The following is a 20,231-nucleotide window of genomic DNA, read 5'->3' on the forward strand; positions in this document are numbered from 1 at the left end:
CAGAGATTTAATAATATATTTTAATCTTAACACAAGATACCTTATGATTTTCATAAATTGGTTTTATTTATTAAAGAAAATGTGTGGGGTCTTTTTTTAAATTTTTTTTCTTTATTTAAAAAAAAAATTTTTTTAACGTCTATTTATTTTTGAGACAGAGAGAGACAGAGCATGAACGGGGAGGGTCAGAGAGAGGGAGACACAGAATCTGAAACAGGCTCTAGGCTCTGAGCTGTCAGCACAGAGCCTGACGCAGGGCTCAAACTCACGGACCACGAGATCATGACCTGAGCTGAAGTCGGCCGCTCAACCGACTGAGCCACCCAGGCACCCCTAAATTTTTTTCTTTAAATGTTTATTGGTTTATGAGAGAAAGAGACAGAGCATGAGTGGGGGAGGGGCAGAGAGAGAGGAGACATAGAATCCAAAGCAGACTCCGGGCCCTGAACTGTCAGCACAGAGCCTGACGTTGGCCTCAAACCCACAAGACGAGATCGAGATTGTAACCTGAGCTGAAGTTAGACATTTAACTAACTGAGGCACCCAGGCGCCCCCATGTGGGATCTTTTAATGCATAAGAAAAGTTGTACTACTGCCTTGAAGTTAAAACTCTTAAAGGAGATACTGATTTTCTTCCATTATTAAGGAGGTCATTTAGATGTATGTATTGTGGTATGTTACACAGACTTTCTAAACGTATTTTCCTAAACAGGCCTTTTAAGAACTCTGTATGTATTTATTATTACTCCATTTCAAAGGTGGAGAGAGTGAGTTTCAGTGATAGGTCATGCGGCTGGCTCCTGGCCCACAGGAGCCCCACATCTGACTCCAGCATCCCATACTCCTCCAGTCCCCTGGCAGCTCCTCATGAAAGCCTGCTGTGAGCCTAGAAGTACCATGCTCAGATGGGGTGCTGTGCATGAGGGTAGTGGGCAAGACCAGAGGAAGATTCTCCAAGGAGAGATGAGAACTTCAGGTCACCTGGCCGAGCCCCTGTCAGTTGAAGCAATTGAGGCTCAGGGTTTAAGTAACTTGCATGATCTGTAAGGCATGATGTGTAGGAGTCAGGGCTTCCAGGGCAGGCAGTCCGACTCCAGGACCTGCACCCCAGCCACTCAGGCAGCTGTGTCTCATGTCTGGTTTCGGTGCTGCAGTTTGTGTTTACAAAGTGTTTGTTACTATCCCCACCCACCCACAGCCCTATAATACCATACTGCTGCCAGTGCTCTTTCTAAATACAGCTCAGTCATATCACTGGTTTGCTTGAAATTCCTTACCATGTCCCCATTGGCCTTCTGGTTAGATCCTGGCATCAAAGATGTATTTCTTTCATAAATAGAAAAATATAACAAATCAATTTTTTTTAACTCCATATTGCAACCGGCAAAACCTGGCCCCTGTCTAATTCACACTGTCCGTGCACTGCAGCCACCCCAAACTGCCCCCTGACCAGCACATGCCTCTTCCTCTGCCAGGAACTGCCCTACCTCCCTTTCTCTGCAAGACTTAGCACCATGTCCCCTGGTAAACAAACATTCCCCAGACTAATTTAGCTTCACCTTCTGAGGTCCTGCAGAAACCTGTCATAATCTGTCACAACATTTATCACACAGCATTGCAATGCTGAGGTTTTATGTCATTTCTCCACAAGCCAGCAAGCTGCTTGCGAATAGATCTTTCATCCTGGTGCCCCCAATGCCTAGCACATGACCTGGCACACAACAGACACTCAATAAATGTTCATGGGCTGAAGGAACAGATGAAGAGCAAATGACTTGGCCAGAATAACTGATCTAGGATTGAATTTTCAGTCCTTCAGCTTCTTTGGCACACTCACCAAGTGTCATTACACTTGTTTCAATGTTTCAATCATTCAGTTTAGTCATTGCACTTGTAACTCATATTAAAAATGACAGATTGTGTGGTGCCTGGGTGGCTCAGTCTGGGAAGCATCCAACTCTTCCAGATGAGGTCACAATCTCACAGCTCCTGAAATGGAGCCCCGCGTCCAGCTTTACGCTCAGTGCGAAGCCTGCTTGGGATTCTCTCTTTCCCTCTCTCTCTACCACTACCCCCACCCTACCCTGTGCTGTCTCTCTCTCTCTCTCAAAATAAATAAACTTAAAAAAAAAATGACAGGGGCACCTGGGTGTGTCAGTCGATTGGGTGTTTGACTTCAGCTCAGGTCATGATCTATGTCATGGTTCATGAGCCCCACATCAGGCTGGCTGCTGTCAGCACAGAACCCACTTCAGATCTTCTGTCCCCATTGCTCTCTGCCCCTCCCCCGCTCACACGGGCATGCGCACGTGCTCTCTCTTTCTCTCTCTCTCTCAAAAATGAATAAATGTTTAGGGAAAAAATGACAGGTTGCATTTTGTTTAGTTTTAGGTGTTGTGTGTGTGTGTGTATTTAAGTGGGCTTCACACCCAGCATGGGGGCTCAAATTCATGAGCCTGAGATCAAGTACTGGGTTGGGATCAAGAGTTGGTGCTTAACTAGCTGAGCCACCCAGGCACCCCTGTAAAGAGATTATTTTTAACAGTTGTGTAGTATTCCATTGTATGAATTACCATAATGTATTTGACTAGTCCTCAACTGGTAGGACTTTTAGGTGGTTTCAGTCTGTTGCAGTGAATAACCTTAGGTATAAGTCATTTCTCATGTGTGTTCATATATCTAAAACATGACAGGTTTTTTTTTTTATAGTTTTCTAAGCAACAGACAGAATTTCAAATTAAGACTACTTCTTGGGGCACCTGGGTGGCTATCGGTTAAGCGTACGACTTCGGCTCAGGTCATGATCTCACGGTGTGTGAGTTCAAGCCCTGCATCGGGCTTTGTGCTGACAGCTCAGAGCCTGGAGCCTGCTTCAGAAAAAAAAATGTTTTAATAAAAAAAATTAAAAAGACTATTTCTTTTTCTAATAGGGATGTGCCAGAAGGTTCTTTCAAAGTCCCTGACTCTCTCTGCCTCCATCTCCCCATCTGTAAAATGAGAAGAATATTTCTTGCCCCTGAAGGCTCATAGCTACATATTAAGACTGAAGGTTTATTCTTCTTGCCTTTGAAATTCTTCCAAAGGAGCAAGCTTGTTTCTCCCTTTTAATCCAGTTTCCTGTTAGATTAATAGGGCATGTCTTTCCGTTTATCTTTTTTCTACTCTTATAACTTAGCAGTTTACTATGACTGAGGTGGGTTTTCCTGCTGTAATTTTTCAAAAACCTTTCCATTTATTTAGGGATGATTTTTTTTTTCTTTACTGCACCAAGACCAAATCCTGTTTGTCTCCAAAATGAGAAATAACAAAAGAAAGAAAATTACTTTGCTCGCTTTAGCAGCACATATACTAAAATTGGAGCAATACAGAGAAGATTAGTGTGGCCCCTGCATGAGGATGCTATGCACATTCCTGAGCATTCAATATTTTCTTGTATACCTGAAACTAATATAACACTATGTTGACTAACTGGAATTAAAATAAAAACTTAAGGGGAGCCTGGCTGGCTCAGTTGGAAGAGCATGAGACTCTTGATCTCAGAGTCGCGAGTTTGAGCCCCATGTTGAGTATAGAAATTACGAAAAAAATAAGCTTAAAAAAATTTCTTTAGAAACTTATCATAATAAAAGCAAAAAAGGAAGGAAGGAAGAGAAAGAAAGAAAATCACTTACCTGCTCTAGCTCTTTTATGTCAGAATCTCATTGGCTACAAATGGTAAGCTAACAAGTGAAAAAAACACAGGGTAAAAAGCTATAGGGTGAGATGAGAATGTCAAACAAATTAGATTAATTGTCTCTTTCCAGAGCAGCTTGGGTGTTTGATAATTAAGTAGAAAAACTGATTGTCACTAAAGGTAGAGGAACTTTAGTCCTAGGAGAAATTTCCAGGGCTCTCCATATCCAATTCCTTCTTTGTAGCTGAAGTGAAGCTAGGGACTCAGCAGAGATCCGCGTGACAAAGACCAAGAGCTGACTTCCTCAGACACATGTGGCTTTACTTAAGTCTTTGACTCTACCTGTCACATCACTTTGGCTACCAACGAGTTTCTCTTCTAATCTCTAGAGGAGATCAGTGACTCTCAATCCTGGCTACATGTTGGAATCACCCAAGAAACTTTAAAAATGCCCTAGTTCCAGGGGCGGCTGGGTGGCTCAGTCGAGTATCCGACTTCAGCTCAGGTCATCATCTCACAGTTCATGGGGTCAAGCCCTGTGCCAGGCTCTGTGCTGACAGCTCAGAGCCTGGAGCCTGCTTCAGATTCTGTGTCTCCCTCTCTCTCTGCCCCTTCCCTGCTCATGTTCTGTCTCTCTCTGTCTCTCAAAAATAAATGTTTAAAAAAAAAAATTTTAAATACCCTAGTTCCAGAAAGTCTGATTTTATTGTTTGGGGGTAAATATTAGATATCATACCTTTTAAATAATTCTAACTCATAGCCAGGGTTGCGAACCACTATTATGGAAATTTCTAGATGGTGGATTGCAAGCAATTTGTATGACTGAGAGAAAGAAGGAAGAGGGGATTCAATGTGATAAGAAACCTAATCCGTGGCAACCTTGGAAACTCCACAAAAGGCCAATCTGACCCTTTTGCTTCCTTGCATTACACCTTCAGTACTTTCCATTTGTTCGAGATAAGACCAAAGCCCTTAATCTGCCTTCAAGTCTTTGGGAGTCTGATTCAACCCACCCTTCCTATTCTTTCTGCCTCTGCTCTCATCACATCAGTCATCCATCAAGTCCCTGGAGGTACCTTGCTTCCTTCTCCAGTTGGTCTGTGCCTGTGGCATTCTTCTCCCCACCCCCTCCCCCCAGTTAACGCCAGGCATGGAACACTGTACATGTGGATGGGACAAGCCTCCCACAAGAGAAATACAACTAAGACCCCCATAATGCTCAACAGTGCAGCTAAGCCCACCTGGCTCTTTAGGGCTATTCACACTGGTACTAGACTTCTTGGACACTGAAGTTAAAATAAGTTGACAAAGAAGGAGAAGAACTGGATTTCCAAAGGGCATAGACAATAGGAGTGTTTGCCTTTATTTTGTCTTATGTACTTTTTTTTTGTTGTGTATTAACCTAATAGGAAAATGGAGATGAAATGGACTATCATGAAGAACCAGGAGGACCCCTCAGAGAAAATCATCAAGACACCCAAGGTAGAGACAGCCAGGTTGGGTTTTAAATCTTATCACAACAATCATCTGATGAGGTTTGCATTGGTTCAAAGATGTTAATGGGGAATGACCCTTCCATTTCCTCTCAGCCTGGAAGTCAGAAAACAGACCAATGTGCTGAGTTCAGACTCTGATTGTTCTTACTTAATGCATCACAAACCAACTGATGACGATAACATGCTTTTATATTTTTGGACTTACTGAAAGGTTTCTTTCCTGCCAGAGGCCACAGATTGATGGAAGAGAGTGGAGACTCTGGGGTATCACAAAAAGGTCACATAGGCACTTCCACTTTTCTGTTCCTCCTGCCCACAGGGGCATTGGATATGCAGGTGCAGGAGCTGAGGCTCCCTGGCTAGAGGGTTAATATTCCAACGATGATGGGGGGCAGTATCTTTAGAGACACAGACCCTGCTGCCCACCGCCCTGGGTGGTCAGGCTGTTTGAGTGCGGCTTCCTCCAAAAATGATGCTGCATTTAATAATGATGATTCTAGGAAACATTGGGCCCAGAACTGGGCTTTTTGGCATAGTTCATATTCCCAGACCCTGAGCTAGACTCTAATCTCTTCCCTGGGGGTACCTGTGCATGCTGTGTGATACTGCAGTTGGGTAGGCCCAGGTACCAGAACTGTTCTTTATCCTCACTGCATCTTGCAGGAATGGAAATAGATAGGTGAGAGATACTTGTGTTCTCAAGGAGTGGATGCAGTGCCAGCCAGAAAGAATTGCTTATTGTTTGCTGTACAAAGTCATCCAGCAGAGAGAGCAAATAGGGGCCTGTGCTCTGCCCCCTAAGCCATGCACCTCAGGACTGGGGGTATCCATGCAGAAGGGGCTCCTTTCCCCCTTCTACCGGCCCTTCTACTGGGGTGCCTTTCTTGAATTCACATAAGGTGCTCTATATAGGCTAGCAACAGCAGCTCTGTTCAGCTGAGTGGAGAATGTGGGCTCTGCAGTTGGACTACTGCCTTAACCCCTCTGTGCCTCAGTGTCCTTAACTGAGGCTGAAAACAGTATTCCCCTCCTAAGGTTGCATGAGAAATAAATGAAGTAATTCATATACAGTAACCCTTTAACGAATATTGTATTATTTTTTTTTTAAGTTTATTTATTTTGAGAGAGAGAAAGAGTCAGAAAGGGGCAGAGAGAGGGGGAGAGAGAGAGACTTCCAAGCAGGTTCTGCACTGTCAGTAGAGAGCTCAATGTGGGGCTTGAGCTCACGAACCTGAGATCATGACCTAAGCTGAAATCAAGAGTCAACCACTTAACCAACCGAGCCACCCAGGCACCCTAATACTGTATTATTTTTGAGTTGGATATCATAATGATTAAATGTCTACCCTCTCAGGGTCACAGTTTTCCAACCTTGAAATGACACCATGACTCTTCCTATTTCCTCTAGACCCCATGAGATGAGGAGACCATGAGAGCTCACTAGAAATAAAAGTGCAAAGTCATGGATTTGGAATTTCACCTTAAATTTGATATTTTTCTGTTTACATATTTTACTGTTTCTTTCATTTGATATTCTAAACAAAAATAATTTTATACTCATTTAAAAAGATTTCACTGCTGGGTACGTGGGTGGCCCAGTTGGTTAAGTATCTGACTTCAGCTCAGGTCATGATCTTCAGCTCAGGTTCATGAGTTTGAGCCCTGCTTCGGGTGAGCAAGAGCCCTGCTTCAGGTGAGCCCTGCCTCACTCCCTCTCCCCTCTCTCTCTTGCTGTCCCTGGCTCACTTGTGCCCTTTCCGTCTCAAAATAGAATAATAAAATAAAAGATTTCACTGTTTCTACATATCAGACAATAAAATATTATGGTAGCCCAATCTCTGGGTTTGGTCAAGCTTTTAAGCAGAGTTCTTGCTAAAATAAGTCTCCTGCCCCCTCCATTTTCAAAGCTGAGTGACAGTAACCAGGGAAACAATGCTCCAGTCTTCAGACCTTCCATATCATAAGTCACATATGCAGAATGTGAACACTGACAAGGCTCCAAGTGCAATGGGGGTTTTAGGCAGTGCAGAACATGGCCAAATCTAAGCAATGACCACGTCAGTTGAAACAGTTTTCCTTTCTCATGACAGAGGAACAGGCTTCGGCTGAGTTCCACAAAGGTTATCCAGACAGTCTTTAATGCAGTGAAATATCACTGCAGAAAATTAAAGAAGGCATTTGCCTGTCCTGAATGATAAATGCTAATGTTTAAAAAAAGATTTCAAATCTTTGTAGGAAGAAAAGAGAGCTTGCCAAGGAATTTTTTTTAACTATTTAAGGATCGATTTTCCCCATATAGGCCTTACATCTAATTGCCAAGATTTTATTCTCTACTACTCTAAATTAAGTAGTGATCTTCATGTTTAAATTATGAGCAGTGAGCCAGTGCCATATCTACCAAGAATACCTTGCATCTTACACTTGGTGAAATCACTGCATGCAAGTTTTCACCAGACAAATCAAATTGGCAACCTCCAAATCAAATCGGGTTTGGAAAATTGCTCATGTTAAATACAAAACTTTCCTTTCCACCTCTTTTCCCCAACCCCTCAGTCCAAAAAAAGAATAAAATTTCAAGTCTTATTTATTTCCTAGGCCAGTTGTTCTCAAACTTTAGTGTGCATCAGAACCCCCTGAAAGTCTGGTTAAAATAAATTTGGGGTCCTTCCCCTAGAGTTTCTAACTAGATCTGGGTTGAAGTCATCTGTAAAATGGAGGTGCCAATACTACTTACCTCATGAGGTGGCTGTGAGATAAAGGAGTTAATACATGTAATGTGCTTATGAGAGTGCCTAGCACAGAGGAAGTGCTCACTATGGGTTAGCTATCAGTCTATTTCTTAAAAACCTTAATTTAGTAGCTGTAAGTCTTGTCTCCTTGTCAGGAGAGACTTGTTCTAAGTTGATAACATGATGATTACTTTCTAGGTCAATCTCAGTGATGGGGGCTTGAACTTGGCAAGACTGGTTGAGTCCGTTGTGTAAGTCCTTCTTTTACTTAAGTCCACATGTGGACAGCAGACCCAGTCTGAACAAAGCAGCCTTGCCAGCCTCTGCCTTCTGTGAAAGGCTATGTGCAATAGTGATGTAACCCCTTACAATGTGGCAGAATTTGAGATACTCTTAGAAAGAGTGAGAGATTTGAGGAGCCCTGCATGAGATACAGGGGGGTCCCTAATGAGTAGCCTGAAACAATGGGGGGAAAAGACAAAAGGCAGGTCTTACAGAAACCCTTAGAAACCAGTGAGCCATTTCTATTCTACTAGGGAAAAAGAGGCCCAGAGCATTATTGCTTTATTGAAGAGATGGGTATGCAGTACTTAGGATATTGATGCAACTGTTCTAACAAAGAACAAGATAAAGTGACTTCAAATAAGATGGAAGGTTTATTTCTCTCTCTCGGAAAAGTCCAAGCTGGCAGACAAGAGGTAGGACAGCCCTGCCCCAGGTTCCTTCTCTCTGCCATCCCCTTTGCCATTACCCTTCTCTACATCTTAAAGCTGGCTCAGCATCTCCTCATCCTGAGGACAGGAGAGAAAACATCAGTGTTGGGCCCACAGCTGCCTTGTAGGAGCATAAATCCCATTGGTCCACTTAGCTGTAGGGAGGTTTGAAGGCCTTTCCTCGGGGGCAGTTCCTGGCTCCAGGAATAAACAGCTCCAGAAGGAGCAGATATAATGACTGCCCAACTTGTGCAATGAACTAAGGAGTAGCCAGTGTTGCAAAAAATTTCCCTTAAAGCTGTGGGAAAAATAGATCAGAAGTGTGTGCCCAGAAGTTGAGACAGTGCCCCTGCCCCAGAATCTACAACCTGGAAAGTGGCACCCCTGTACAGGGCTGCCACCTGAGGTCAGTCAAGACCCCTTGCTCCCCGATTTGCTCTATATGAAGCCTACACAGTCACTGCACACTGCCAGTACTGGGTTCAGAATTATCTGCTAGTTCCTAGCAGCCTAGATGACCTCCACACTCTGTTACTGCTTTATCTTTCCTTCTGAAAAGTATTTCAAAGCCCTCCTCCATGTCGAGCAGTTGTACATCCTTAAGAATGTTTCTAGCTCAGGGCACCTGGGTGGCTCAGTCAGTTGAGTGTCGACTTCGGCTCAGGTCATGATCTCATGGTTTGTGGGTTCAAGCCCCATGTCAGGCTCTGTGCTGACAGCTCAGAGCCGGGAGCCTGCTTCAGATTCTGTGTGTCCCTCTCTCTGTGCCTCTCCCCCACTTGTGCTCTGTCTCTCTCTCTCTCTCTCAAAAATAAATAAAATGTGGGGCGCCTGGGTGGCGCAGTCGGTTAAGCGTCCGACTTCAGCCAGGTCACGATCTCGCGGTCCGTGAGTTCGAGCCCCGCGTCAGGCTCTGGGCTGATGGCTCGGAGCCTGGAGCCTGTTTCCGATTCTGTGTCTCCCTCTCTCTCTGCCCCTCCCCCGTTCATGCTCTGTCTCTCTCTGTCCCAAAAATAAAAATAAAAACGTTGAAAAAATAAATAAATAAATAAATAAATAAATAAATAAATAAATAAATAAAATGTAAAAAAAAAAAAGAATGTTTCTGGCTCACTCCACTTAACCCAAAATAGAAACCCCAGGGAAGTCCCCAAAATCCCAGAACACAGCTGTTGCCCCTTGATCCTGAAAATTCTCTTCACCTTCCAGGAAGTAAAATTTATTTCTAACTTGAGACCCAAATTCATCAAGACCAAAAAGCAGTTGAACCTACAGATAAAGACAACATAAGAAAGGCAATTTATAGACCAATCTCACTTATGATCCAAGATGCAAGACTCCTAAATAAAATATAGCCAATCAAATCATTAAGCTTACGTTTAAATATGTAATATTTTATATAAATAATACAAATATACATATAGTGTGTGTGTGTGTGTGTGTGTGTGTGTGTGTGTGTGTGTATACATATACCATGACTGAATTTGGTTTATCCCAGGAATTCAAAGATGGTCTAACATGTGAGAGTCTGTTTATGTAATTCACGTCAAGAGGTTAAAGGAGAAAAACCTTAGGGTCATCCCAATAGACACAAAATGAAAAATAACTTTATGATATCCACCCATTCATAATTTAAAATTATCAAACTGGGAACAGAGGAAGACTTCCTGATTTTAATAAAGAGTGTCTATCAAAAATCTGAAGCACGCATCACACTTTAATGGTAGAACTTTAAAAGCATCCTCTTTAGAGAAAGAACTAGGATAAGGACGCCCTCTGTCATTGCTTCTATTTCAACATTGTAGTAGCACAGTAGGGAAACCAAAAGAAAGGAAAAGGAAAAGGACAGAAAGGAGGAAATGACACTGTCATTATTCCCAGACAATAGCATTATATGGAAAATCCAAGGGCCTCTACAGACAAGCTATTAAAAGACAAAAAGTCAGCAAGATTACTAAATATAGATCAAAACATAAAAATCAATTGTGGAAAAAAGAAAGTGTCAAAACATAAATTACAATTTATAATGCAATTGTAAGATAATTGTTATTATGAAAACTCCCAAACATACACAAAAATCAGCATAGGAATTCCACATATCCATATCCTGGCCGATATTGTTCACCCACATCCCTAACTCCTTCCTCCCTCTCTTCCATATTATTTTGAAACAAATTTTCCAGCCTCATGTCATTTTATGTATACACACTTGAGTATCTATCTCTAAAAAACAAGAAAAGACACTTTGGGGGCACTTGGGTAGCTCAGTCAGTTGAACATCTGACTGAATTTTGGCTCAGCTCATGATCTCATGGTTCATGAGTTAGAACTCCATGTGGGGCTCTGTGCTCACTGCTTGGAGCCTGCTTGGGATTCTCTCTCTCCCTCTCTCTCTGCTCCTCCTCTGCTCATACTCTCTTTCTCTCAAAATAAATAAATACCCTTAAAAAAAAGACACTTTTGACATAACTGTAATACTACTATTGCACCTAAAAATTAGAACTATTCTTTAATATAATTGAATATTCAGTTTTTTTAATGCTGTAACTGTCTCCCAATTATTATAATTGTTTCAGAGTTTGTTTGTGATTGGTTGGTGTGGCCTTCAAGTCTCCTTTAATTTATTGGCTCCCTTTCATTTCTTTTCTTAACTCTCTTAGTTTATTTTTAGGAAATTGAGTCACTTGCCCTATAGAGTTTCCCACAATCTAGATTTTGCTGATTGCTTCCTCATGGTGTAGTTTTACGTGCTTCTCTGTCTTCTATACTCCCTGTAAGTTAGTACTTGGATCTAGAGATTGATCAGATTCAGGTTTGGTTTTTCCTTTTGGAAGACCATTTTGTGGAGGGCATTGAGCTCTCCCATCAGGAGACATCGTGTCACCTCATGGTGCTCGTAGCTTCAGATCCATTCATTCATTACAAGCTGCAAAATAGTGATATTGAAATTCTATCATTCTTTTTCCACTTATTACTTGGAAAACTCCTACCAAAAAAACCCAAAACAACTTTTCCTCTTCTATTAGTTATCCACTGGTACAGTTTATACAGGAAGGTAGGATAAATGTAATTTTTAAATATATATCTATATAGATAGAGGTACATATATCCTACAAATAAATGTAAAAAAAGATATGTGAGAATTTCTTGAAGAAATTACAAAATCTTGTTAAATTAAATAAAAATAGACTGAAATAAATATAACATTCTATATAATGTTGTATGTAATGTTTATAAACAGGAAGGTTGAAAATTCTCCCTAACTTAATCTATAAATTCAATGCAGTTACAATTTTTTTTTAATCCCCAATCAGGTTTTGGTGGAACATGATAAGTTGATCCCAAAATTCATAAAGGGACCCAAAATAACCAATAGAATTTTGAAGAAAAACAAAGAGGCCAAATACTAAAATATCAAAAATATTAAATATCAAAAATCACTTTAAGGCCATATGATATTGGCTTAGGGACAGACAGAATAGAGAATCCAGAAATAAATGCACCCATATATGGAAACAACATATGGCAAAAGTGTAAAGAATGAGCTATTTCTCAGTATATAACTTTGAGATAAATGGTTATCCAATTTTTAAATCTTTATCTCACATTATCAGGTGTGTTTCTTGAAAAAGCAAAAAAAAATTTTTTTAATATTTTCTTTTTAAGTTATCTCTATACCCAACTTGGGGCCTGAACTCACAACCCCAAGATCAAGAGTCTCATGCTCTTCTGGGGCGCCTGGGTGGCGCAGTCAGTTAAGCGTCCGACTTCAGCCAGGTCACGATCTCGCGGTCCGTGAGTTCGAGCCCCGCGTCGGGCTCTGGGCTGATGGCTCGGAGCCTGGAGCCTGTTTCCGATTCTGTGTCTCCCTCTCTCTCTGCCCCTCGCCCGTTCATGCTCTGTCTCTCTCTGTCCCAAAAATAAATAAACGTTGAAAAAATAAAAAATAAAAAAATAAAAAAATAAAAAAGAGTCTCATGCTCTTCTGACTTAACCAGCCAGGCTTTTTTCTGAAAAAGTAAAAATTTTAAACTTTTTAGAAGAAATATAGAAGAATATCTTTATGAATTTGAAAAAGGAAAAAATTTCCTACCCCCGAATCAAAACATAAACCATAAAGAAAATTACTGACAAGTCAGGTTATATTAAAATTTAAAGTTTTTGACAAGACAGCAAAAACAAAGTTAAAAGACAAATACAGGGGTGCCTGGCTGGCTTAATTGGCAGAGCAAGCAACTCTTGCTCTTGGGGTTGTAAGTTTGAGCCCCATGTTTGGTATAGAGATTATTTTTAAAAAATAATAAAATCTTTTGGGGCACCTGGGTGGCTCAATCAGTTATGCGTCCAACTTCGGCTCAGGTCATGATCTCATAGTTCATGGGTTCAAGCCCCACATCAGGCTCTGTGCTGACAGCTCAGAGCCTGGAGCCTCCTTCAGATTCTGTGTCCCCCCCTTTCTCTCTCTGCCCCACCCCTCTTGTGCTCTGTCTCTCTCTATCTTTCAAAAATGAATAAACATTTAAAAATAACATAAAATAATAATAATAATTTTTAAAAATCTTTAAAAAAGAAAAAAAAGACAAATCACAGACTATAAGACAATATCTTATAGCACATAAAACCAATAAAATATTGGTATCCAAAATGTGGCAAGAACCGCTACAAATAGAGAAGGAAAAGATCAACCCAATGAAAATGGCTGAGATATGAATAGGCAATTAACAGATGAGGAAGCCTAAATAAATGGTCATGTGAAGAAGTCAACTTGCTGCTAATCAGGAAAATTGAAATTACAACAAAAAGAGATATCATTTCAGGTATATATCAGATTAACAAAAATTTAAAAGTCTGCAAACACCCATTTTTGATGAGGATACAGAGTTTTAGAAATTCAGAGCAATTTGGAAATATCCAATAAATTGAAGATACACATACCCTGCAACTCAACAATTTTATTCCCATGTATACCTCAGAGAAACTCTTTTATGTATGAAAAGTGACTCACTCAAGAAGGTTCATTACAGCATTGTAATCACAAAAAGTTGGAAATAATCAAAACAGCCATCGGCAACAAAATGGATAACTAAATTGTGGTATTTTTATACAATGGAATAGTGTCAATAACTTAAAATAAATGAATGGAAACTACATGTATCATCATGAATTAATCACTAAAATGTTAAGCAAAATAAGTTGTAAAATATATAATGATTTAATGTATAAAATAGTATATGTTTTTTTTTAAGTTTTATTTATTTTGAGAGAGAGAGAGCACAAGTGGGGTAGGGGCAGAGAGAGAGGGAGAGAGAGAATCTCAAGCAGGTTCCGAGCTGCCAGCACAGAAGCTGATATGGGGCGCATACCCATGAAGCTGTGAGATCCTGACCTGAGCCAAAACCCAGAGTCAGACATTTAACTGACTGAGCTACCCAGGTGCCCCTGTTATTTATAAGTGTATTTATATGTGGCAAAGATATAAACATATGCCTGAGGACACTGTAGGAAAAGAAAAACTTTTCCTTGACCCTCTTAGGGTCTCCTGGCTGGGGCTAAAAAATTAAACTGACACAGATTTAAGAGGAGAAAAGCACACAAATTTATTTAATATAAATTTTATGTGATATAGGAGACTTCATAAGGAAATGGGGACCCAAAGAAATGGTTAAGCCTGAGTGTGTGTGTGTTTGTTTTGTTTTTTTAAAGATTTTTTAATTTTTAAGTTATCTCCACACCCAACATGGGGCTTGAACTCACAACCCCAAGATCAAGAGTTGCATGTTCCACAGACTGAGCCAACAGGCACCCCAAGCCTGAGTGTTTTTATACGAGGTTTGATGAAGAGTGGAAAGTTGTGGGATAATGTGATATTACTTAAAGGGAATGGGCTAAGGAAGGATAATAATTTGGGAGAAACTGAGCAAGGCCTGTTTGTTTGGATTCCTCTTGAAGTTTCTCCATCTTCAGAGATAAGGATGCCTCTTTCCTCTAGGTGGCACTTCTGGTGGGCACCTCTCAAATGAGGCTCTTAGAAGGGGGTGCTTCAGGGGGAGAAGGGGGTGGTGGTCAGAGAATCCTTCCTTCACCTGCCATTTTTCAAATTCCTTCAGCTTGAAATATTTAATATGTGAAGGTGCCATATTTGGAGTAGTGTGTTCAATGGACAAATACCAAATTTAAGAAAACGGTTACCACTGGGAGAGAGTGACAGAAATGAGATCAAATGTTATACAATGAAGTCTTGGACTGTATCTGAAATGTTTTATTTCTTTAGAAAAAAATGTGAATCAGATATGGCAAAATGTTAAGATTTCACAAAGCTAGGTGGTACTCATATATAGTATTTTTTCTATACTCTGCATTCTTAAAATATTTTACAGATTTTTTTAAAGCAGTTAAAAGTTGTAAATTATTATTCAAAGCACTGGCTTAGTTTATCCCAATATTTCCTAAATACCAGATTATTTTATTGGGGAGTGAGGGGAGCTCGTTTCTATGATCCACCTCCCAGAATTTTCAATTCTCATCAATACGGTGAAATTACACTAATGTAAAATCTCAGCTTTTGGTCAATACAAATGCGCCCTCTGCTGGTCCTGTAGTGCCCTGTCCCAGAGTTCAAAACAGCTATAATGAGCCATGAATGTCCAGTGAAACAGCTTTTACAGCCATGTTAGGGAATGAAACTCCCACAGAATTTCTCTTATCACGAAGATACTTAAATCACCTCCAACTCTCTGTAACATTACATATGATCCAAAACAAAATAAATTCTAAGTAACCACCCCAATCAACCTTCCCAGCTTCCCCAACCACCCCGTACATTAACAATTTTGTCCCCACTGCTATTTCTGGAGGTTGATGGAAATGCTATCCTTAAAGTTTGGGAATGGCAGAAGAAAACCCAAGCTACAAAGGCGCTCTGGGCTGAGAAGGAGTGGGGGTGTCATGGACAACTTTGAATGCTGAAAAATGGATTAACTATCATATTAAGGAGATGATTGATGGTAGGATGACAGGTGAATTTTTTCTTTTCCAATCTTTCTTTAAAGTTATAACCCCTTTAAATAAAGAAAAATGAGGAAAAATAAATGAATTCATGCAGGAATCTACTGCTCAAAGAGAAATAGGGATTGAATATTAGAGTCTACCTTTTGAAAAGTTTTTATTTTGTGTTAATATCCATCTTCCCCAATAAAATTTAAGCTCCCTGAGACCCGGGGCAGGTAGGGGGGTGTCCGTCCAACTCCCCACTCTATTTCCAGCATCTAACACAATTCCCAGCATGTGGTCAGTATTTAATAAGCATGTGATAAATGAAGAAATAGATGACCATTTTTCTCAGAGTGTTAAATCAGTACAAATTTTGGGGGGAATGATTTGGCAGTCAACATTGTGCCTTAAAGACTGTATATCCTTTAATAATCATAGATGTGAACAAAGAGTAGGTCTTTTAATAATCAAAAACATTCCTTTCAATGAAATGTTATGCAAAGTTCTTTATAATTATAAAAACTTTGAAACAATCTGAATTACAAGTTACATGTCTGATTAAGGTATGGTACATCTGTACAATGAAATGCTATGCTGTTTATTATGATAATTTTTAAGAATATTTAACTATATGGGAAATTCTAATAACATAAAAGTAAATTAAAATTATACATATATTTAATTCTATTAAAATGAATGTATATGTAGATGGATTAATTTTTTTTAATGTTTATTTATTCTTGAGATAGAGAGAGACACAGAATGTGAGCAGGGGAGGGGCAGAGAGAGAGGGAAACAAAGAATCTGAAGCCAGCTCCAGGCTCCAAGCTGTCAGCACAGAGCCCAATGCAGAGCTTGAACCCACAAACCGTGAGATCACAACCTGAGCCAAAGTCAGCCGCCCAACTGACTGAGCCACCCAGGCACCCCAGATAGATAGATTATATATGCATGAAAGTATATACACCAAATATTTGCATTAATTGTATGTGTGTAGAGTGATCATGGGTGAGGTGTTTTGGTTTTTGTTTGTTTTTACCAAGTGCCAGCACTGTTTAGGCACTTCATTTGTATTAATATTTTTCTTGAGTTTTTTTTAAGCAGATTTATTGAGGGATAATTGATATATGATAAATTATACTTATTTAAATTTTATGATTAGATAAGTTTTTTAAAGTGTTAAATAATACTTTTTTTTTCCTGTAAAGATTTTAATGCAGTCAACTTTCCTTTTTCTTAGGCTTTAATGATGTGTAATTATTTGGTAGGGTATAAAATTATTCAGCCAATAAATTTTCTTTCATTGAAATACTAAACATTGCTATGATTTGGGGGTGGTTCCTAGTTTTATTGAGGTATAATTGACAAATAGCATTGTATTAGTTTAAGGTGTACAACATGATTTATCTGTATGTTGCAAAATGATTACCACAGTAACTTCAATTAACATCCATCACCACACACAGTTACAATTGTTTTTTCTTATGATGAGAACTTTTAAGATCCACTAGGTAAGTTTTGATATATGTATATACCCATGAAACCATCATCATAGTCCAGATAAAACATTCATCTTTCCCAAACGTTTCCTCATGCCTCCTCCAACTCCAGCCTCCCTTGTCCCCAGCCTCCCAGTGTCCCCCATTGATATGCTTTCTGTCACTATAGATTAATTTGCATTTTTAGAATTTTCTATAAATGAAGTCATACTATATATACCCTTTTTTGGGTCTGGTTTCTTTCATTCCATGTAATTCTTTTGAGATTCATCCATAGTGCTGAGTGTATTAATGCTTCATTTCTACTTACTGCTAAGTAATATTGCTTTGTATGTATACACCAGTTTGCTTATCCATTCACCTGTTGATGAACATTTGGGCTGTTTCAAGTTTTTGACTATTACCAATAAAGCTGCTATGAACATTTGTGTACAAGTCCTTATATGGACATATGCTTTCATTCCTCTTTTAAGTTTGCTTATTTAAATAAATAACCTCTACACCAATCATGGGGCTCAAACTCACAACCCCGAGATCAAGAGTCACATACTCTTCCAACTGAGCCAGCCAGGAGCCCCTCATTCCTCGTGAGTAGGATACCCAGGAGTGTAATGGTTGGATGATATGATATATATAACATTTAATTTTTTAAGAAACTGGCAAACTAGGGTACCTTGGTGGCTCAGTAGGCTAAGTGCCCAACTCCTGATTTTTGGTTCAGGTTATGATCTCATGGCTCGTGGGATTGAGCCCCATGTCGGGCTCTGTGCTGGCAGTACAGAACCTGCTTGGGATTCTCTCTCTCCCTCTAACTCTTTCCCCCTCCCCCAGTCACTCTCTCTTTCAAAATAAATAAATAAACATTAAAAAGAAAAAAGAAACTGCCAAACTACTTTCCTAAGTCACTGTTCCATCTTACATTCCAACTAGCAGTAAATGAGAGTTCTAGTTCCTTTGCCTCTTTGTCAATACTAAGTATAGTCAATCATTTTAATCATTCTAATAATTATGTGTTGACTGTGAGTTATTTTTTCTTCCTTGTGCTTCTGTTTTTCAAATTTTCTGCAATGAAATTATCTTTCATAATAAAAATATTGTTTAAAGTGAAATAAAAGGTAGCCTAGTCCAATATGAAGTCTTAGTCTGAGGACTCTTCTCATTTTAAAGGAGTTACCCAGGGGCGCCTAGGTGGCTCAGTCGATTGAGTGTCTGACTCTTGATTTAGGCTCAGGTCATGATCCCAGGGTCATGAGCTTGAGCCCAGTGTCAAGCTCCATGCTGAACATGGAGCCTGCTTGGGATTCTCTCTCTCTCTCTCTCTCTCTCTCTCTCTCGCCCCCCCCCCCTCAAAATAAAAAATAAAGAGCTACCCAGTTTGGTCTTGAGAGAGTCCAGCAAAGAGTGATAGCTGTGTAGCCTGAGTAAGCCTTCCTTATAGGGTAACATTTGTTTTTCATTTTTTATTTTAATTAAAATTTTTTAAATTGAGAGAAAATAGATATGTAGCATTATATTAGTTTCAGGTATACAACATAATAATTTGATATTTGTATACATCACGAAGTGATCACCACAATAAGTCTAGTTATCAACAGTCATCATACAGTTACAAAAAAATTTTTTCCTTGTGATGAGAACTTTTAAGATTTACTCTTTGCAACTTTCAAATGTGCTAAATATTATTGACTATAGTCACCATGCTTTACATTATATCCCCATGACTTATTTATATTGTATATCTAAGGTTTTTTTAAGTTTATTTATTTTGAGAGAGAGAGACAAAGATAGAGAGAGAGCAAGCAGGGGAAGGCAGAGAGAGGGAATGAGAGAGAATCCCAAGTAGGCTCTACACTGTCAACATGTAGAGCTCAACACAGGGCTTGAACCCATGAACCATATCATGACCTGAGCCAAAATCTGGAGTCCTGATGCTCAAATGACTGAGCCACCCAAGCGCCCCTATATATAGAAGTTTTTACTGCTTGATCCCCTTCACCTATTTCTCTCAGTTCCCAACCCTCTTCCCTGCTGGCAACCACGAATCTGTTCCCTGTATCTATGAGTTTTGTTTTGTTTGTTCGTTTAGTTTTTTTTTTAGATTCCACATATAAATGAAATCAGGCAGTATCTGTTTTTCTCTGACTTATTTCATTTAGCATAATACCCTCAAGGCCCATCCGTGTAGTTGCAAATGGTAGAATTTCCTTCTTTTTTATGGCTTTTTTTGTATATATACCACATCTTCTTTATCCATTCATCCATCAATGGACACTTAGGTCGTTTCCATATTTGGCTATTGTAAATAAGGTTGCAATGAATGTAGGGCATATATCTTTTTGAATTAGTGTTTTCATTTTCTTTGGATAAATACTCAGAAGTTAAGTTGTATGTAGTTGAAGAAGCTACATACTGTTTCCCATAGAAGCTGCACTAATTTACATTCCTACCAACAGAGCACAAGGTTCCTCTTTCCCCACATCCTTGTCAGTACTTATTTCTTGTCTTTTTGATACTAACCATTCTAACAGGTAGGAGGTGATATCTCACTGAATAGCATTTCCCTCATAATTAGTGATGTTGAACATCTTTTCATGTGCCTGTTAGCCATCTGTATGTCTTCTTTGGAAAATGTCTGTTTAGATTATCTGCCTATTTTTTAATTGGATTGTTTGGTTTTTTTACTATTGAGTTGTAATGTTTGGGGTTTTTTAAACAATTTCATTTTCAATGTTATAATCACACTAGGATTTGAAGAAAAAATTTAAACACATATAAACTTCCTAATCTATTATTTTCTTTTTGTTTTCTCTTCCAGCCCTTATTCATTTACATACATATTTTATAGAGTTCTACCACAATATTCTATATTTTACATTTTTACTTCTTTATGTCATGTTTTCCATATTGCTTATCTTTTAAACCATAATTTTAAATGTCAAATTAATGCATCATAAATTGCTTCCCCAATCTCCCATTGTTGGGGAGATTTTTCATTATTAATAACAAAGTTATAAAAACTTTGTACAAAAAGCTTGTCCTTTTGAATTATTTCTTCATGATAAATATCCAGGAGTAAGATTCCTGATCAAAGACCAGAACATTTTTCTGGTTCTTGGTACACACTGTCGTAG

General features: G+C 39.3%; 1 protein-coding gene and 1 non-coding gene across 7 annotated transcripts in view; both read left to right on the forward strand.

Annotated features, from left to right (window-relative positions):
• KIAA2012 (KIAA2012 ortholog) overlaps nt 1-20,231 on the forward strand; it is a 108,053-nt gene that overhangs the window by 73,558 nt on the left and 14,264 nt on the right. For all 6 annotated transcript variants that reach the window (XM_086719293.1, XM_086719296.1, XM_086719295.1 and 3 more), the window contains one exon: nt 5,083-5,155. In XM_086719293.1, coding sequence (XP_086575419.1) covers nt 5,083-5,155 — 73 coding nt within the window. The remainder of the gene's footprint in view (nt 1-5,082; nt 5,156-20,231) is intronic.
• LOC112849061 (U6 spliceosomal RNA) lies at nt 3,325-3,431 on the forward strand. Its single transcript, XR_003222510.1, has one exon. It is a non-coding gene; the product is annotated as a U6 spliceosomal RNA (small nuclear RNA).

The sequence above is a fragment of the Puma concolor genome, chromosome C1 (assembly GCF_028749965.1).
Source record: "Puma concolor isolate L17-30 chromosome C1, mPumCon1.1.hap2, whole genome shotgun sequence".
In the NCBI taxonomy this organism is placed as follows: domain Eukaryota; kingdom Metazoa; phylum Chordata; class Mammalia; order Carnivora; family Felidae; genus Puma; species Puma concolor.